At 37.7% G+C, this 18,685-nt stretch overlaps 1 protein-coding gene across 1 annotated transcript in view; it reads right to left on the bottom strand.

The window, feature by feature from the left end:
- Positions 1-11,867, bottom strand: part of LOC139961632 (3-sulfolactaldehyde dehydrogenase-like) — a 32,273-nt gene extending 20,406 nt beyond the window's left edge. The window contains exons 1-4 of the mRNA XM_071960969.1: positions 11,711-11,867; positions 4,594-4,906; positions 2,750-2,833; positions 630-800 (exon numbers count right to left, since the gene is read on the bottom strand). Coding sequence (XP_071817070.1) covers positions 630-800; positions 2,750-2,833; positions 4,594-4,857 — 519 coding nt within the window. The 5' untranslated portion in view covers positions 4,858-4,906; positions 11,711-11,867. The remainder of the gene's footprint in view (positions 1-629; positions 801-2,749; positions 2,834-4,593; positions 4,907-11,710) is intronic.
- Positions 11,868-18,685: the final 6,818 nt, after the last annotated feature.

Genomic DNA, 18,685 nt, shown 5'->3' with positions numbered 1-18,685 from the left:
AGATAAAAAGCTTTCTTAAGACAATAATTGCTATGTATCATTGCATTGTGTAGTAATTTGACCCAAACTGTGTGTGGCATTTCCTACATGAGCCTTGGAACTTATTAGGCTAGCCAGAGGTTACTACTGACAGATACCAAAAAAGTTGTTGTTCACTCGAAGTATGGTACGGGCGATAAGGTTTACTGTTTCTATCACATATTGTATACTTTCCCATTAGCCATTTTGGAAGAACCCTGATGCATTCAAGCAGCTGGCTGAGTCATGACTCCAACAGATAGTTCGGTCTAGGCATAGTTAATTATTTAGCTAGTTATTTAGCTAGCTATTTAGTTAGTTAATTAGTTAGCATATATAAGTTAGTCTAGGCTGATCATCATCTCATATAGAAGCAAAAGTCCATGGCTATGTCTGAGTTCAACTGACGATGTACACTCACACACTGTAAGGTAACTACTATAGTAACCAACTAACTTGTGTTTACAGAGTGCCAAGCCATCACCTTATGACTGGGTGAACAGGAAACCAACCCAAGGCAAGAATGACCATGTGACACCCAAGTTTTTACTATTTTAACTGGGGTCCCTATCTTAGGAACTGGTCACAGAGAAGTACGCGACATGTCTTACAGGAGTGATCATAGCCGCTACTCCGATCGGCTGCCTGATGAAGAGCATGCGTTTGTTTCTGGAGGGACTGGGAACTACATCTCCATAATTCCGCTTTGCCTCCTCAGAGAACCACTCTAAGAATGAAGCACCGTAACCTACTTCTCCCTCGGCTTCTGCCAATGTTTTGCCCTGGAAGACAAAAAGGGATAAATATTATTAATGAAAACGTAGCTAGATGAGCATGCATGGTAAAGTTTCCCATTCTCACATATATATACATAAACAGTCCACCCTTTCAATAATAGTAGTTCTATATAAGCTGTGGAGTCTCACAATAGATACCTTGTATGAACTATCTACCTTGCTTCAGAATAAACATGGTCATTTATTGGCCGTACTATACTTCTACAGCAGCTGATTTTATAAGGCTAACTCTAACAATTTGCAAACAAGATACTTCGTTAAACTTGGTTTTAACTTGTCATTAGATGACCAGATACTAATGAGTTACACCATCAGGAAGCAACAAAGCGAAAGAACAATCTGTAACAGTACAACTTTCGGTCATAGGCATTTCCACCATCCTACACTCTATACAGTGATGTATGTTCACTTCCATGTTACAGGGATGAGACTGAGCCGGGGAAAAAAAATCTGAAATTTATTGATCGCCGTCCTGGGGGAGGGGTTTAAGGGGAGGGGGTGTACCCCTCCCCTTTAGAATTTTTTTGTCAGGTAAGGAGGGCTTAAATGCAAAATGGTGGACTCTAGATGGAATCTATCACATCACGTAACTCGCCAAAAAATTGTGGAATTTCTGCTTGTATAATTTATCCATTAGCTCTTTTGAACCAAAAAAAGGCTTTTTTGCTTGCTTTGTGCTACTTGATTCCACCACTGGTCAAATTCGGTGTTCCTTCCCTTCACAGTCCAGCATGTTCGGCCAAAAAAAAAAAAAAAAAATTAAATAAAAAAAATAATAAAAAATAATAAAAAACGCAAATTACGAGAAAAAAACACGAAAATGAAAAAAAAAATAATCTGAAATCCGCGTTTCCGCGGAAGAGTCTCATGCCTGATGTTAGGGAACATAGTACTATAGATATATCAAGACCCGAGTAATAATCAGCCAATACTTCACATACTATCACTCAGAATTGGAAGGTTATGAAGGAAGAACTATCAATAGATGATACTCCACTGTGAAAGACTGGCCAGTCAATTTGGTTTGGTGCGGAAACCATCACGGCCTATATAGTATTAACAGACAAGACTATGTACAGGTTCCAAGACACAAACAGAAGAATTTGGACACATTACAAGGCAATCGCAATTGACAGTATACATTTATTCTGAATATACACATAACTTTATTAGCGGTGAACAGGTTACATGGGGTAGGGAGCATCTTCTAAATAAACATGTTTCCTTTTCCAAACCCAACATAAAATGTTTTTGTGTCCAAATAGAAACAACTTGAAATAGATACCCTCCTTGACTTACTACACTGGAAATAGTGTGCGTTGGTTTAACATGGCAGTGAATGGGCACTGATTTACCTGTACAGAAAGGTCACATACAGGAACAATGCATCACCAGATGCTACCTCTGAACTAGCTTAAATGTCATTTGTGAGAGTTAAATGAATAGTTCTGATAGTGATATATTAATCTGAAACTGTATACAATTATTAAAGTGTGGCAGTCTTAGTTTAGCAATAAAACACAATAAGTTCACTTAAATGACATACAATAGGAGGGAGCAATATGTCTCTATTGAGTACCATGATGCCCCCTCCACTATATAATTTTATTATTTTCCAGTGTTGTTCTAGTAAGCAGTACCACACATTAATTAATCTTACACTAGAGCACTGATAGCTTCCAGTTTCCTGTTGTATTCTGCAAAACAACATTGATCCAATCGATCTATTTAATTGGTCATAAACGTTGATCCATATTGCCATAATGAGTCAAGCTCTTGGCTATACTTTCTATTCAAATTTCTTTAAATCTTTTGCTTTGTCCAAATTAAGCTGTTTTGTTCACAATGCACAACAGGAACGAAGGGCATGGTGCATAAATGAATTTACCGATAATTAAATGAAGTGAGTGAGTTTTTCTTTAAACGTAACTTACATTTTCAGCAGTTAGTAACCTTGCAAGTTCTTCTTGGTTCTCAGTCACCAAGTTAAACCACTTCCGTAAGATCTGGCTTCTCCACTGAAATGGTGAAAAACAAGAAATATATACTCAATATTCAAGTGACTGACAGGAGAATTCATACGAGAATAATCACCTACTTACACAAAAAGTGACAAATACTTTTAATCTTTTTTAAGCATCTATTGCAATTTGTAGAATATATACTTTCATGATTGGATGAGTGATACCATCGGCACCTGCAAGCACACGATATGAATAGCCCCTATTGTTAATCATGCAAGCCTACAAGCCCACACTCAGCTTAAGCAAATTTGAAGCCGCTCCCGCGAAGGGCTATCTTTTCGTGATTTTAGTGGTATACGTTAACTGGGAAGCCGATGTTCGGCAATAGTTTGTTAATACAACCCCAGCATCCAGACCAGTTTGTTCCAACTACTGTTTCTTACTCAATACAGATAACATTGGCTTATGCACATTTTTACAGTGTTTGCCACATCTTATCCAAGGCTTCTAGCCTAGGCCTATACATAAGCTACATACTGTACTCAGCAGTACTGAACAGGCGAGATGATCTTTTGACCTTTCATCCTATAACCTATAGTTTGGACGTAAGATATGTTCCACGTACATGTCAAATCTACATGTCTATGTAGACATGTTCTTGATTCATAAACTATGAGTTTGAATCTTCGATGGTATATTTTCCAAAGACAGAAGTGGCTCTTCTTAACTTTTGTAAGATCATGCAAACTAAGCTCAAAAGTCTATATTTTTGTAAATGAAATGATACAATTAAACGTTATATTGTTCAATAATCACCCTAAAGACAGTTACCATGTTATGTACTGTAGCTCACAGTCTCTGTAGTGCAATAGGTGAAGCAGTGGGAAAGCAGCATGGATAAGACTGTCTCACTGGCTAAAATGCAGTTCTTGCCATGTGTTTCTTTCCCTAAATTGTTTTTCTCGTTTGTTTCTTTCTTTGTTTTTGCTGAAAGGCACATGGTTCAGCAGTCCAATGTAATGTTGCAAATACAGAGGAGCCCTTCCTCATTGCCCACTCACTCTCCCATTGTCAGCAGAGGCAAAATGGTTCAGTTGGGGGAGTTTCCTTTGGCAGACCCAGAGCTACACCACAACACTTCTATATAGAACCCCTGATTTTAGCAGGCCTTGTGTTACTGTATAAAACTAGTATATTGTCTATGCATAAAGCAGGATCTAATGAAGTGGCATACTTTAATTTAAGAGCTAGAAAAAGATCTATAACAACTAGCTTTAAAGCTGCCTCGCATGTGTTCAAGTTACAAAATTTTGTTTAGAACACATGTACATGTTCACTGGGCTTGGGTGACTCCTAAAGTTCTTGAAATGAGTTCTTACAGAGCTCCTAAAAAGTTGGTGACTGAAATGGAATTGCAACTCCTTTGTTATTCAAGGCAATGATCAAAAAACAGAAAGCATATATATGGAAGTAGGCACACAGTTAAAGAGCGTCATAGGCAACATAGAAGAGCGAATGATCGAGATCTATTTGATTGCCTAGTACACAAATTGACATTAGCCTCTAAGAGCACAACAGGGATTTCACATAGGAGATTTTCATCTCATTACTCCCCAAAATGGCCCCAATGTTGTTACTTTGGTTTGGACGATATGAGGGGCAGAAATGCCCCTGCTCCGACGTATTTCTGACGCTGGTTCATGCCCATACCTCAATCAGTCAGGGAATCCCCACCATTGCAACCTCTGAAATCCTATGCATGCCACTGGTCAATTATATATCTACAAGTACAAGGGAATGTAGCATCTACCTACCTTTGCTGTTGTATGTTTCCAGGACTGGAAAGCCTCATAAGCATGTTCAATCGCAGATTCTGCTTCTCTCGCTCCCATGTCAGGGACATCCCCAAGCTCTTCCCCAGTGGATGGATTCTTGACAAGAAACTTTTGGCCATCTTTGCTATCAACCCAAGCACCATTAATGAATGCCTTGTTCCTTAACAGGGACGAGTACTTTCTGTGCCCTAGTCGTTGTTGTAACCTCCATGAGGTACTTAGGATAGTTATTCCAACACTCATCTTTCCTTGAGATAGTTAGACTTCACGATGCAGAGCAACCTTAAAAAGACTGAGGATGAAGAGGGATAACATTTTGAGAAATGTTTCAACAAGGGAAGGTGCTCTGAAAGGTTCCGTTATGTAAAGAGAATTAATAAAAAGTGGCATTGTTAACAACATTTGGTAAAGACTTGACTATTTCCATTCACATCACTGTGTAAACTTGTTCAACCTAAAATTATGAATACCATTTAAGAATTGTAGATACTTCAAAAGTCCAGAAACGCTGCAAAGTGTGTCTTTAAGTAACTGAGACCATAACCAATCTCAATTCAATTCAATTCATAAGACTTTATTTCAATCTCTCGCATTAAGGTATGCAATTATGACAATAGACGTGGGTAAATGTACAAGAGAACAAGAGATTGAGGAGTGCCAACAAGAAGCTCTGCAGAGCTTGTTTACGTTGACACCCCTTTACAAATAAAACATAGAAAGAAAGCTTAAGTATACAGAGAAAACAGAACAAAGTGTTCAGAGTTTTACAACCAGTAATAGTAGTAGGGAGGGAATTCCAAAGTTTTACGCCGACATAACGAATACCAAGTTGTGCAGACCTAAGTCTAAAGTAAGGAACAGTCAATTGATTTGGCGCACGGTTGGGATAAGGATCGTTACGTAACTGAAAATAGTTGCGAAAAGTCGACGGAGCATTATCATGTAACCAATTGAAAATAAAAATACCAACATAGTAACGATTTATATCATAGATACTAAGAGCGTTAAGAGTAGTAAACAGGGGTGCTGTATGCTGGAGGTAATCCGCATTACAAATATAACGAATGGCTCTCTTTTGAAGTAAGTACAGGGGTTGAATTCTAGAGGCATGGGTACTGCCCCAAATAACATTACAATATGTAAGATAGGGAAGTATGAGTGTATTATACAAAGTGATCAATGAATGTGCTTCTGGGAATGATTTGGCGAAGTCTATTAAGAACTCCAGCGCCTTTAGACACTTTCATACAAATATTCTGAATATGATTATTCCAAGAAAGATGATTATCTATATAAACCCCAAGAAATTTAGTAGTCTTAGACAGCATAACATCAACACCGCAAAGTCTGATACTATTAATGTAAGGATTTAAGTGCTTTGAAGGTGTACTAAACACAATAAAGGTAGTTTTCTTAACATTTAGTGACAATTTATTTGCACAAAACCAATCATGAATATATGTAAACTCATTCTGTATAGTATCCAATAGAAAATTAATGTCATTACTGGAAAAGAACAGGTTGGTATCATCAGCATAAGAGATTATATGAAATTTCTGGCTCTATAGAGGTCATTAACATAAATTATAAACAACAATGGACCAAGTATGGACCCTTGAGGAACACCACACTTAATTGGCTTAGAAACAGAATTTATACTATTAATAACAACAAACTGGTGATGATCAGCAAGATAGCTTTTGAACCACTGAAGTACAGTTCCCCGGATTCCATAATGACTAAGTTTTTCAAGTAAAATGTTATGGTCAAGGGTATCAAACGCCTTCGACAGATCCAGAAATATACCAGAAGCATACTGATTATTTTCGAAAGCTTCCATAACTTTACAAGTAAAATGTAAAATAGCATGTGTAGTTGAGCGGCCAGGAAGGAAACCAAATTGATAGTTATACAGTAAATTATGCTTAGCAATAATTATATAACCGTGAGAACATTATTTTTTCGATTACCTTGGAGAAACATGGGAGAACTGAAATGGGTCTATAATTATTCACGGATTCCTTTTCACCGGCCTTAAAGACAGGAACAACTCGAGCTATTTTTAAAGATGTGGGGACAACACCAAGCTCAAAAGAGAGATTACAAAGATATGTGAGTGGAATAAATAATGAATGGGCAACATGTTTTATAGGGTTGTGCGGGATCCCGGTAGTCAAGTGAATACCGGTATCCCGATACCGGTATTGACTAATCCCGATCACAGTGCAATGTGTAACTACTACCGGTATTGGGAAAACAACCGGTTATTACATTCGTTTCGGTATCATTCCCGGGAATCCCGGACATTAATAAAAATATCTACGTGTTACTATTTGAAATAAAGAAAACAAAACACGATTTTTCTGGTTTCTGTGTTCTTAGTTTGAATAATATCTGATCAACTTACGTACTGGCCTAGACTAGGCTATATATTAAATCAACTTTTCACGTAGTAATTTGGACCTAGGCTACAATAAATATCGAACGTTACTTGTTATGGGACCTCAAAGTTATTCTGAAATTTTCGTTATTTATTCTTCCTCCAAACGATGATTGTCAAGGTTCCCATGTACAAAATCTTACCCTTATGCATTTCACCTCATTTTGTTATAATAATTTTAACGATTTTATAAATTTTGAGCCAAAACCGCAGGGAGTATATCCAGTTTAAATCCATCTTCGCACGGGACTGTATATTATTATAGCCTAGGATACGGTACTGGTACACAGCAGTGATTTTGATGCTGTAATGAAATGGATTCGTTTATTAATACGGGGGGTTCCACGATGTCATTTATATTTATCTTTCGCTACTTTTTTAATTTTTAAGAACTTTTGTACGAAAGATTGATATTGCACTTATTCAAAGTATATTTCCTGGAGTAAAGAACAGCCGATAAACGATAAAAATAAATCTGTACTATTCTTATGTATGTAGTTTGTAATCCCGTATTTACGTAGCCCCTATGTTATATTCTAATTGTCTGAAGTTCCAAACACGTGGTGACTTGTTGATAGTTAAAAACTTTTCATTGTGAACTTTTGAACTTGAAGGGGTTGCCCTATTCCAATATCATGGAATAGTGGGGAAATCCCAATTTATGTTTGTGTACGGATTACAAGTTTAATCCACGTGCGAACGTGTTAATCTAATATCGTACGTCGAGTATGAATGAAGGATGGTGTGGGTTGCTTTTTTCCAAGGTTTGTGCTTTTCATTTGGCAGTGTATGTTAAAAAACAAAGGCCCTAATATAGCGTGTTATTTTTTTTATTTTTTTTATAAACGTGCGTGTAAGAGTATGTACATAGCCTAGGCTATGCATATTGAATGTATGACATTGACAGTCTCGTAACTAAGTGCTTTGAACCGTAGATGAAAGTTGAGGAAAATACCGGTTGTAGTTACGATACCGGTATTCATGTTGCAACACTACCGGTTGTGTGAAATCCGACTACCGCACAACGCTAATGTTTTACAATAATAGCAGAAACACCATCAAAACCAGCAGCGGATGGCTTGAGTGATAGAAGTACTTTAAGGACCTCATCTCTTGTTGCAGGAATAATGAATAAAGAGTCTATGACTGGTGCTTGCAGGTACATTTTGTAGTGAGAATTAACATTAGGAATCTTATGTTGAGTGGCTGGACCAATAGTAGTAAAATAATCATTAAAAATGTTTCCAATATCCAATGGATTAGAAAAACTGACCCCCTGATAATTAATCTGTTCAGGAGTGCGATTAGCTTGTCGACCATGTAAAAGGGTATTTATTGACCGCCACATACTTTTCGCATCCTGGTTGTTATTATTAAACATATTGGTGTAGTAAGACTTTTTGGCCAGCCTGATAACAGACGTAAGACGATTATGAAAACGTTTGTAGTCGTTCAAGTTGTTTGCAGTACGGCTACGGAGATATTTTTTATATAGACGATTCTTTGTACGGCAAGAATTAAGGATGGCAGGAGTCATCCAGTCATTCTTGTCACTAATACCCTTCTTTGTACTAGGAACATACGGAAGACAGTTGTTTAAATGCTTACTAAATATTTTATTAAACTGATCAAATGCAACTTTACATCATTGCCATAAAAGACATCTTGCCAAGTTTCGTTTTCAATAGCAGACCGAAATAACCGTATAGTTGCTAGATTAACGTGCCTCCTTAATGTAATTGACGGAATACTAGTTTTAACATTGTCAATGTCAACAATAGTAAAAACAGGGAAATGATCCAAAATGTTGTCACAAATTATGCCCGAGGTACAGTAGATGACAATGATGGACTATTCGTAAAAATTACATCAAGAAGTGTAGCAGAGTGTGACGTTATCCTAGAAGGCAAATTGTGGAGTGGACGAAAAGAGTGAGAGTGTACAAGGTTGATAAACTGATTACCGATGTTTTCCGATGTAATTAAGAGATTACAGTTAAAATCGCCCATTAAGAAACAACTCCTGTCTTCTCGATTCAATGAAATAAATAAAGTAGAGAACATGTCAGGCACAGTTTCGCTAATACCGGAGGGGCAATAAATAACCCCTATGATGATTGGCGAATGAGAAGCCTGTAGTTCTATAAAAGTTGACTCAAATACGCCTTCTACAAATATACTCAAATCTGAACGAGATTTGTATTTAAGAGATGAATTGATATATAGTGCGACCCCTCCACCATGCCCTTGCCTAGAGGCATGTTCCATATTATACCCAGGGATGTTGTAGAGAGTATGTAAAGTATTAGGATTACCAAGCCAGGTCTCGGTTATACCGATAACAGAAAAATTATGCCTAACGGATCTTAGTGATAATAATAAATTATTAAAGTTACTATTCAGAGACCTAGCATTCACATGATACAAGGTAAGTTTCTGATCCCATAAATCGTTGGTAATATCTTGAAAGAAATTATAATCATGATACTTGCAGTTAGTAGCTTGAAAACTTTGAACAGAATTGATATCAGGATCAATAGAACTGAGAGGGGAATTAATGTCGTCGCATGCTTGAAAGTGATTTCGAGTATTTTTACAAATGATACAGGCTATGTCCCCATGCAAACTAACAATAGGATAACTAATACAGTCATTATGCCATTTTATAACCCCGGAGCAATTACAGCAATGACCTATGGAACAACGATCACTAGACGTTAAGCTATGCGCACAAATACAACAGAGGTGACTGAATAAAGTACAATGCTCCATGCAGTGTCAAATGCAAACTATCAAGAAGTAAGAAAAGAAAAAAAAAAGAGAAAGAAAGAAGAACAGAACAAAATAAGAAGAGTGAAAAAAAAAGTATTATAACGTATAATACCTTGAATGTGGATAAGACGGGTGGTTGGACAAACGAAAACACACAAAAGACAAAAGGGAAATCCTTTAAAGTAATCTGTAAAATACCAGTAAAACGTGCAACTACTTGCTACATTTAAGTAACAAACGGCAATGGTATGTACTGTCCCCAAAAATCAAGGTAGCGGCTTCAAATTCAAGATGGCGGCTTCAACTTCACCATTGTGTCCGTACATTACCGAAGTCTTGCCAGGTCCTCTGTGTTAGCAATATGATGTTTATGATCGTTTCCATCAATGACGAATATCTTCCCATCTAGGGTCCAAGACCGGTTAACTCTTTCATGTTTGCGGGCACGGGCGATAGCTCCTGGTTCCTGCGGGTCAAATCCTCATTAATGTATATTCTGGTGCCTTTTAGTGAGGTCCTGGCACGATATATCCTGTCTCTTGTGTTGTATGAGGTCAGTTTGACGATGATAGCCCTGGGTCGGGTGGCGTTTGCTATGTTGTTAGCTCTAGGTCGGGGTGAAATGCGGTGTGAACGGTCGATTTCTCCAGGGGTAAGGGTAACGTTCAGTTTTTCGGTCGCCAGATTAATGACTAACTCGTCAGTCGATTCTCCAGGAGATTCAGGAATCCCCTGTATGCGGAGACAGTTACGCCTTGAATACTGCTCCTGGCGGTCAGCAGAGTCCTGGGTTGCAGTTAAGTCTCGTCTGAGCTGGCATATTTCCTCCCTGGCATCATCAAGTTGTTTTTGCTTTTTAGACAGTTCAAGTTGGAAGGTGTCATGAATTTCTTTACATACCTTCTCTTTCACTGCTTCCGCTATCGCTGGCACTAGTTTGCATATTAGATTGGTGCAAAAGTCATCTGAGTTAATGGCAGCATTCAACTCTTGGCGAATAGAGTCTATAATGTCCACATGAATTAGATCAGTGTTAGGTTGAGGTGTAGGCTCATCGTTAGGCTGGGGTTCGCGAGCCTGCCTTCTAGTTGAGGTCGATTTTGCTGCGTTTGTAGCTTTTTTAGGTGGCATCTTGGACGTTGTTTAGTACTAGCAATGAACTCTCACAGAATAATGATAAAGTAATATACTGAATGAATATTTAACTGAGAAATTTGAAGGATTTCTGAGAGGCGAAAAAATGATGTGATCTTTACATGTTGTGATGGATTAGCAATCTGTCTGATTTGACACAATTTCTTTGGAGTTTGATGTCTGAAATTTTCTTCTTAGCATTATTGATAGGTAATAGAAACGATCTTTATGTTAGAAGATGAATAGCTTGGCTATTGCTTTGCATGTTTTAAACACAGTACAGGCAGTACTATAGAGTACACTCAAATTTACTGTTCATCACTGGCACATTACATTCACCCTAAACAATTCTTTTGGAATAGCCTAGGCCTATTTATGGCCGATAAACAAAAATTAAATTAAAATGAAACAGAACATGTTGAATGTCAGTTTAGTTCCAGCCAACAAACGAATTTTGACAGCGAAAAACGCCAGTCGATAGTGTAACCAGGTTAACTGAGACACCAGTTAGGCCTACACTACAGTAGGCTAGAGCCTGTACCTACATGCGCGTACGAGGCTTGGCTAGGCCTGGATTACCAGGGTCCAACGTTGTCAATGTTAGGCTACATTAAGCTAACGTTACATCAAGTCTCCATGCCATCATGGTTCATGTGTTGTATATTTTACGTATTAGGCTCTAATCTTTGACTGTCTAACTTCTACTAGTCTGTATCATGAATGTGACAAACAACATTGCCAGAAAACTTACCATTCAAATAGACCCATGTAGAACTAGAAGTTTCTTCTCCATTGCGCTTGTGCCCAAACAACACTAGCTGGTGCCGTACATTACTAGCTTTTCGAAGAAGGTTGTTATGTTCACACCAAAGGTCACGTAGGTCACAACAGAAATCAACGGCTGAGGTTAGTTCCAAGCAAGGTGTTTCGACAACAGGGAAGTTGAACTGTGACGTACTTCCGTTTTGCTTTGTACGGCAAGAAAGTACCAGCGCGAAGTACAAACACTAGGCCTATGCGGTATGCCTTTGACATAATTAAAGTGATAAAGTTCACATAAATCACTCCAAATGGTGATATCGTGTGCCGCATTTCGCCAAAAATGTGGCAGTGTACTGCAGCTTCACAGGTAATTATTACGAAGCGATAGCAGAAGCATTTACATAGGAATATAATTACTTTAGTGTCGTCTGCCCATCTAATGATCTAGTGAGTAGTGCTGTATTGTTATTCACTGGACCTTGGAAAGTTGGATGTAGGCTAGTTAGCCTACCGTAGGCCCCTAGGCCTAGACCAGCTATACGGCTTTGGATGCGAAATGACTTAAGCCTAATGACAGCAGTTATCACCACCTCATTTTACTTATCCTCATCCTTCTTTATCCTTTATCCCTAACGATAGATCCACATGCCAGAATAACTGAAGGTGACATTTACATAGCCTACCTTGCCCGGCCTTGGTCTACTGAAGAGCCATACTGGAAAGTACGACCTTTCACACAAAGATCTTTGACGTATGGAAATGTACGCCAATAAATTGGGCGTACGGCGTACATTACTGCCCCAGGGAAAAGTACGACAGTTGGCGTGGCGTATCGTGTAAGCGTGGAGGAAAATTCAGCCGCAACAGTGCAAGTGACGCAACATGGTTCATACCATCGAGTTTAATAAATCTGGAGAAACTTTCACACAGTAAATACGTGCGTACCATGCATGGAGGGTCATGTGATGTGTTCCAGGGTGGTACTAATATATTACTTTCCCCATTACGCATGATGATTTCACCCAAATTTTCATTACACGAAACCTCCAAATATACAATTACAGATGTAAGTTATATGGTCCGGGAAGTGTCATTTCCTGCGATCTGGGAGGCATTATTGACCAAAACTTTTTGTGTACGCTCTGCGCCAACCGATGGTGGTGCTCCGCTTAGATAGTGTGGCATACAAATACAGAACAAAACCACATCCACCTTGGCGTATGGTCACAGTTCTTTCCAGTCTGAAGAGTAAGATTCTAACGTAGGTTCGCCTAGGTCATAACGAAGCCTACAATATTTCAGTCTATTAATATATCTACTAGAATTGTACAAATATTCAAACACATTCTCCATTTGCATCATATTCCCAACAATGTACAAGTTAGTGTGGCAAAAGGGTATAGGGCCTAAGCAGTAAAGCAGGCTAAAGCCTAGCCAGTAATCTGAGTCTTGAGGTAGGCTAGGCCAAAGCCTATAGCCAGGTATGTTCTGGATAGTAACTTTAATTACAGGCAATTTGCATAAATTTACTCAACTATGATTTGAAGGCCTAATGATATTCACTAACCATGTTTGGACAAAGCTTTGTAGGCAATACAACACACTCAAGCCACTACTCGTGATAACATCTCATCTATTGATGACAATATCTGACTGAATGTAGATATGCATCAAACTGTTTGCACTCTCACTTCATAAGGTGGGATCTGTTATCCTGCATAATCTACTACCCACTTTGCAACATTAACATTTAACTGAAAACTGCATGCACAGACTAAATGGAAATATTACACAAAAGTAGGTGTGTGGAAAGAGGGAGTGGGGTGGAAGGTGGAGGGAGGGTTGCTTCTTCACTGCATTTTCCTGGGACAACTATGACACTATCTGAGTGGTGCACTAAAATAATACAAGCAAGAAAATGTTTGCCATATGCTTCTCTGATACCGGAAATGACACTTTCCAGACATTAAAAGTTGCATAAAGCACTCCACTTGTTCATAAGAGGCGAGAAAATGTTTCAAAGTTGGTTCTTATAAGTCAGGAGTATAGTAATTATTACTCTGATCTGGTCACCATAACATGTCTCTCTTGTGAAAAGTACACCTACTCTTTCGGAAAAATGGGTAAATTCAAATTCCGTTTTCAAAGTCGAATGGACAATGTATGTATGACGACTTATATTTGATCTGGCTCTTTGCCTCACTTTTCTCAAGGCTTCACTGCTTCAACACAAGATTACTTTAATTATGTCCCATTGAGATACTTTTCTTGACTCACAGGCAAAATGTTTATCGATCCTTCTATACAGAATCTCATATAATCTTTGATACAGCAATTTTTTTTATTCTTGTATATTCTCCTATAGGCAAATATGGAGAATAGATGTGCAATACAATGTGTCAGTTGTGAGAAGCATGTCCTGTACCTTGCACACCATGTAGCCAGGCAACACCAGGTGAAGGACAAAGGCCAAAGATTGCGGCTTAAGTACTAGTGAGGACAAATGTAAGTAGCAAATGTTTGTGAAAAGTATCATATTCACACAATGTAAGAAGTAAAGTTCTAATATTTTGACAAGTAAAATTACTGCCTTTTTTTGTTAAGGAACTCACATTCTTCTTCCAAATTGAATGACAGCATCTAGCTCTCTCCTTTTCTGCTCAATCAGCATGGAATTGTAGTAGCACCCTGTACTTCTGCCCTTAATCAAAAGTACTTTTATTGCAAGTTACTTTCAGATATAACCCTTCACGGTTCAAAAGGTCTCCTGTTAGAAATAACCCTTCACAGTTCACAAGGTCTCACCTGTTAGATCTAAAGATGCAGTACTTTAAGTGGCTAGACCATGTTTCATATTGTGTGATGTGACTCCAGTCAGTCAGTAACTCTATTCCAGCTAGATCTGAAGATGTTGTAAGTGGCTAGACCATGTTTTGTGTTGTGTGATGTTACTCCAGTCAGTCAGTAACTTTATTCGGCAGTGGATAACTTTGATTTGTCCAGTGGAAAATCCTGGAAAAGTAAAGAAATTTCAGTTTCAACCCTGATAGTTATTGAAATCTTTGATAGCCAATTGTGTTGAGATAATACTAATAGTATGAAATGTTATAAAAAGGTGAAGCTAATATGTATAATCAAACCAGGTTTTGAGACTGAAGACTTTTATTAACTTGGAGATAGTGAGCTTGGTGTCTTGGTAGCACATGCAATAAAAATACTATTTTTATGTCATAATATTTACTCACAATACTTTTGTTAAATTTTGAAAGTAAATATTTTATCAAAATGCCACACTTTTGGACCCATAATGTATTGAATAACCCATCATGTACGTTTCTAAGATATTAACCATGTTTTAATTTATTTGTATCTTCACAGAGGGGCAATCCTATACTGTACAGTAGTTACTCAGATTTTGATGGCGACTAGAGTAAAGAATTTAAAGTGATGACACACTGGAAGGAAAACCTGCAGATAGAAATAGATGGAAGTATGTTGAAATAAAGTATTCAGAGAATGAATTGTGACTTGAATATATATCATATTGCAGTGATTTTTTGATGGACAGGAGAGTTTGCAGCTAATCAATTCATTTTGCTGCCATCTTAAAGTGTTTAAATGATTACCTGCTTAAATATTGATATCGTACAACATGGTGGATACCAAATCAAATTCATCAGTGGCGCTATTATGCCTTGGTTAAATATTTGGTAAAAAGTGTGATGTTTGTTGACATAATTTTCAAATTCATCCTCAAAGCATATAACATTGTTGAACTGATGAATTTCAAATAGACATAAAATAGCAATGAAAAGTGAACTAATTGACATGATTATAGCAAAGTATGGTCTATGAAGGGGTGTGTCTCTTGTCTCAGGACTGATAGATGGGGACCTAGGTAGACTCATAGATGGCTGGAACAGTTAAGGATCAACTTACAAACAGTTCCAGTCTGAGACAGTGAGTATGGTTTATTATAGTGTTGCGCCGATATCACCAATATCGGTTTTGGCCGATATCCGATATTATCATCCCAATATCGGTCCGATACCGATACGATACCGATATTTTTTAACAGTCAAAATAAACTGGACGCAGTAAATGTGAGCCTTAACATCGTAAAGACTTACAAGTTGCTTACAGTGTTAACGTATGCTTGCAAAATTGCATCTTAATTAGGTTACGAACTGTCGATCACAATGTAAAAGTTATAATTTATTGAGTTTATCAATGTACAACTTATTCTCTTGACCGTATAGAGAAAAAAAAACTGAAAATCAGTAGAGAAATGACCAATTGTGTACAGAAAGTAAGGTGGTACACCTTTTCAAATATTACGAAACTCGAGCAAAACACTTTCGAAAAATTCACGCAAAACTGGCATATCGTACTAAATGCAACTAATGTCATGTAAACAAGGCTCTAGTGCATCCATTTATGAATATACCGTAAGACCACATCTGTTGTTAAGCGGGGGGAAAAGGAAGTATTTTCTAGAATTTCCAAAAATACGGAAAAAAATAATATCCTACCATAGTTAAGTGTATAGCAAATAGCCTAACCACCTCGGCGGTTACGGATCTCACGTAACTAAAAAGTTCCCTGGCAAAGTGCCAAAAAATGTTAACAAACAGGTGTTACACAGGGGATGAGCTCACAGTTGTTTGGGAAGGTACCTGGGAAAATTTGCAGCACATGTACCGTGGTAGTTGGGTATAGGGTTAAGCACTGCAGTTGTAAAAATGTACGCATAGTGCACGCTATTCATTGTTAGGCAGTCTAGAAACAGGGCTTTGCTGAACGTTGTTTGTTTCATAATATCGGAAGTTTTGTAAGTTGCACTTTTTAAAGATTGAAAGACAGATTAAATCTCTTTTCATTTTATAACATTACATAGGTACTCTAACTTGTCATTTTAAAATTTATCAGTTTCGTGACAATTTAAATAAAAAAAGTTGTCAGTATTTTGTGTTCGCGGGAAATTGAACAAGGTTTTCCAACACTGCTGAACTGTGCAGTTATACATCATGTTCAAGGTTTTCATGGCCTTTGAGAAAATGAATGGTTAGTACAGTGTAATATGTATATATGCTGCACTAATGATGTGTGTAGGCCAAGGTTCACGAAGGTCATTGGTTATATTCGCGCGCCGTAGACATGTTTTTAGAGGTTACGGAGGGTCAGCTTTCCATGGATATTAATCGAAAATGAATCTGAGTTTAACTGACGCTAAAGAAATGGATCGTCTTAGGCAGATTAACAGATCATTGCAAGTATAAAGAAGTAGCACTGCTGTTAAAAAGAAAAGTTCAATATCGGTTTGCTGTTATCGGCAATTAGGCAAAATTTTACCGATACCGATATGCTGCCGATATTGCAAATATCGGCCGATACCGATATTGAAAACGATTATCGTAGCAACACTAGTTTATTATCCTTGGTCAGATTGTAGGAATGAATATCTCTGATATGGGTAGTCAGTCTGTCATTGTGCAAGCCAAGGATGAACCTTGCCATATCAGAGGCTGTAGAATGTTTGCATTTTGACAACAGTGTCCTGTTCATCAGTAGTTTAATTACCTAGCCTTTTGGCCGTATATTGTATGTCCAGTTAGACTTTGGCAGAAAGCTCATTTGTGGCATGATGAAAGTGGTCCTTCCAGAAATTGGTGAAGTAGAGGGGTTAGAAAGGGATTTTCATGACATCTGTAAAAGGGCAGACTGTGTCCTATGGATACTTGATTTAAGTCTGCTATGAATAGAAATGATGTGTGTTTTGTGAGTCTCGAAAATTCAGGTTATGGAGAAATGACAGACCAAGTTCAGCATTCTCTTATTAATGATAGCCTATATAAATATCAGGTACGCCTAAGCAGTTCTCACTGGTCAGAGGTTGAGCACTGGTGCATGAGTTGATGATAATTTTGTTTTGTAACCTAAAATATCCCCATCATCAACTCTCAGGCTGAATTTACTTATTCATGTTCTTGTTTGATGATTTGTACATCTTTGGTTGTGGCTATGTGCATGCAGGCATTTCTGATTATTTTTTCATACGGACTATATGTGTGAGCTAACATTGGCTATGCTTGTCCAGTCAGGCTGTGAATCGGAATTCCTGTTCATGGGTCAATTATACTATCTTTCACTTGCATCATTTCAGGAAAGCAGGAATTGTTGCTTGCAGTGCTGAACTGTTTTTATCCAAGCTTACAGTGGCTTTTCTTATTGATTAATGTTGAATGTGTTTGTGTAATTTTTTAATTTTTGTGGTTGTAATTTCATGTTTGTCCTGTATTATTTATTTCTGTTCTCTTTCCTTTTTAGCTGTCATTTCCTTGCCCAACATGCTGTTACATTGGAAAAGCACTTTTATATATGGTTCATCATTGTTTATACAACTACAATCATGTTTTACAAATATCTAAGTAAAATCACAACTTCAGTAGCAGTATCTCAAGGCCAGCCAATTTGAAGAAGTTCAGATTTACCATTTAAAAATTCATAAAATATAGTATTTTCCCATGTGACCTAATTAATATGATCTGAGCAACCAATAGTGAGGCATATAGCAGGGCTCTAAGCCAGGTTCACTTGTCCAAAATCAAGTCCAAGTCAACATGTCCTGAGTCCAAGCCATGTCAGAATCAGAGTAAAGGCCGGGACAAGAATATCAGAGTCGAGAATCCAGTTGAAACATAATTTTGATTTTTGTTGATCACACCAACTTGGCTGGCCTGGATGTATTGCCATTGCTAATGTTGTTTGTGATTGTACTTAAATATTTGCAAATATTGGATTGCCATTGTGTTATCGATAAGGCATGATAGGTATGGACAGTTTGTCAACTGCTTGTGACAATTAGGATTCAAAGACATTTTAAAACTCTTGGCATAGTAGTGTTAATGAAGCAGTCTACGAGTCATGTATTACAAGTTTTCCCTGTCATATTGCAGGGAGGGGG

The sequence above is a fragment of the Apostichopus japonicus genome, chromosome 20, assembly GCF_037975245.1.
Source record: "Apostichopus japonicus isolate 1M-3 chromosome 20, ASM3797524v1, whole genome shotgun sequence".
Taxonomy (NCBI): Eukaryota; Metazoa; Echinodermata; class Holothuroidea; order Aspidochirotida; family Stichopodidae; genus Apostichopus; species Apostichopus japonicus.
The sequence above is the reverse complement of the archived record's forward strand: the minus strand, read 5'-3'. Positions and strand labels throughout refer to the sequence as shown.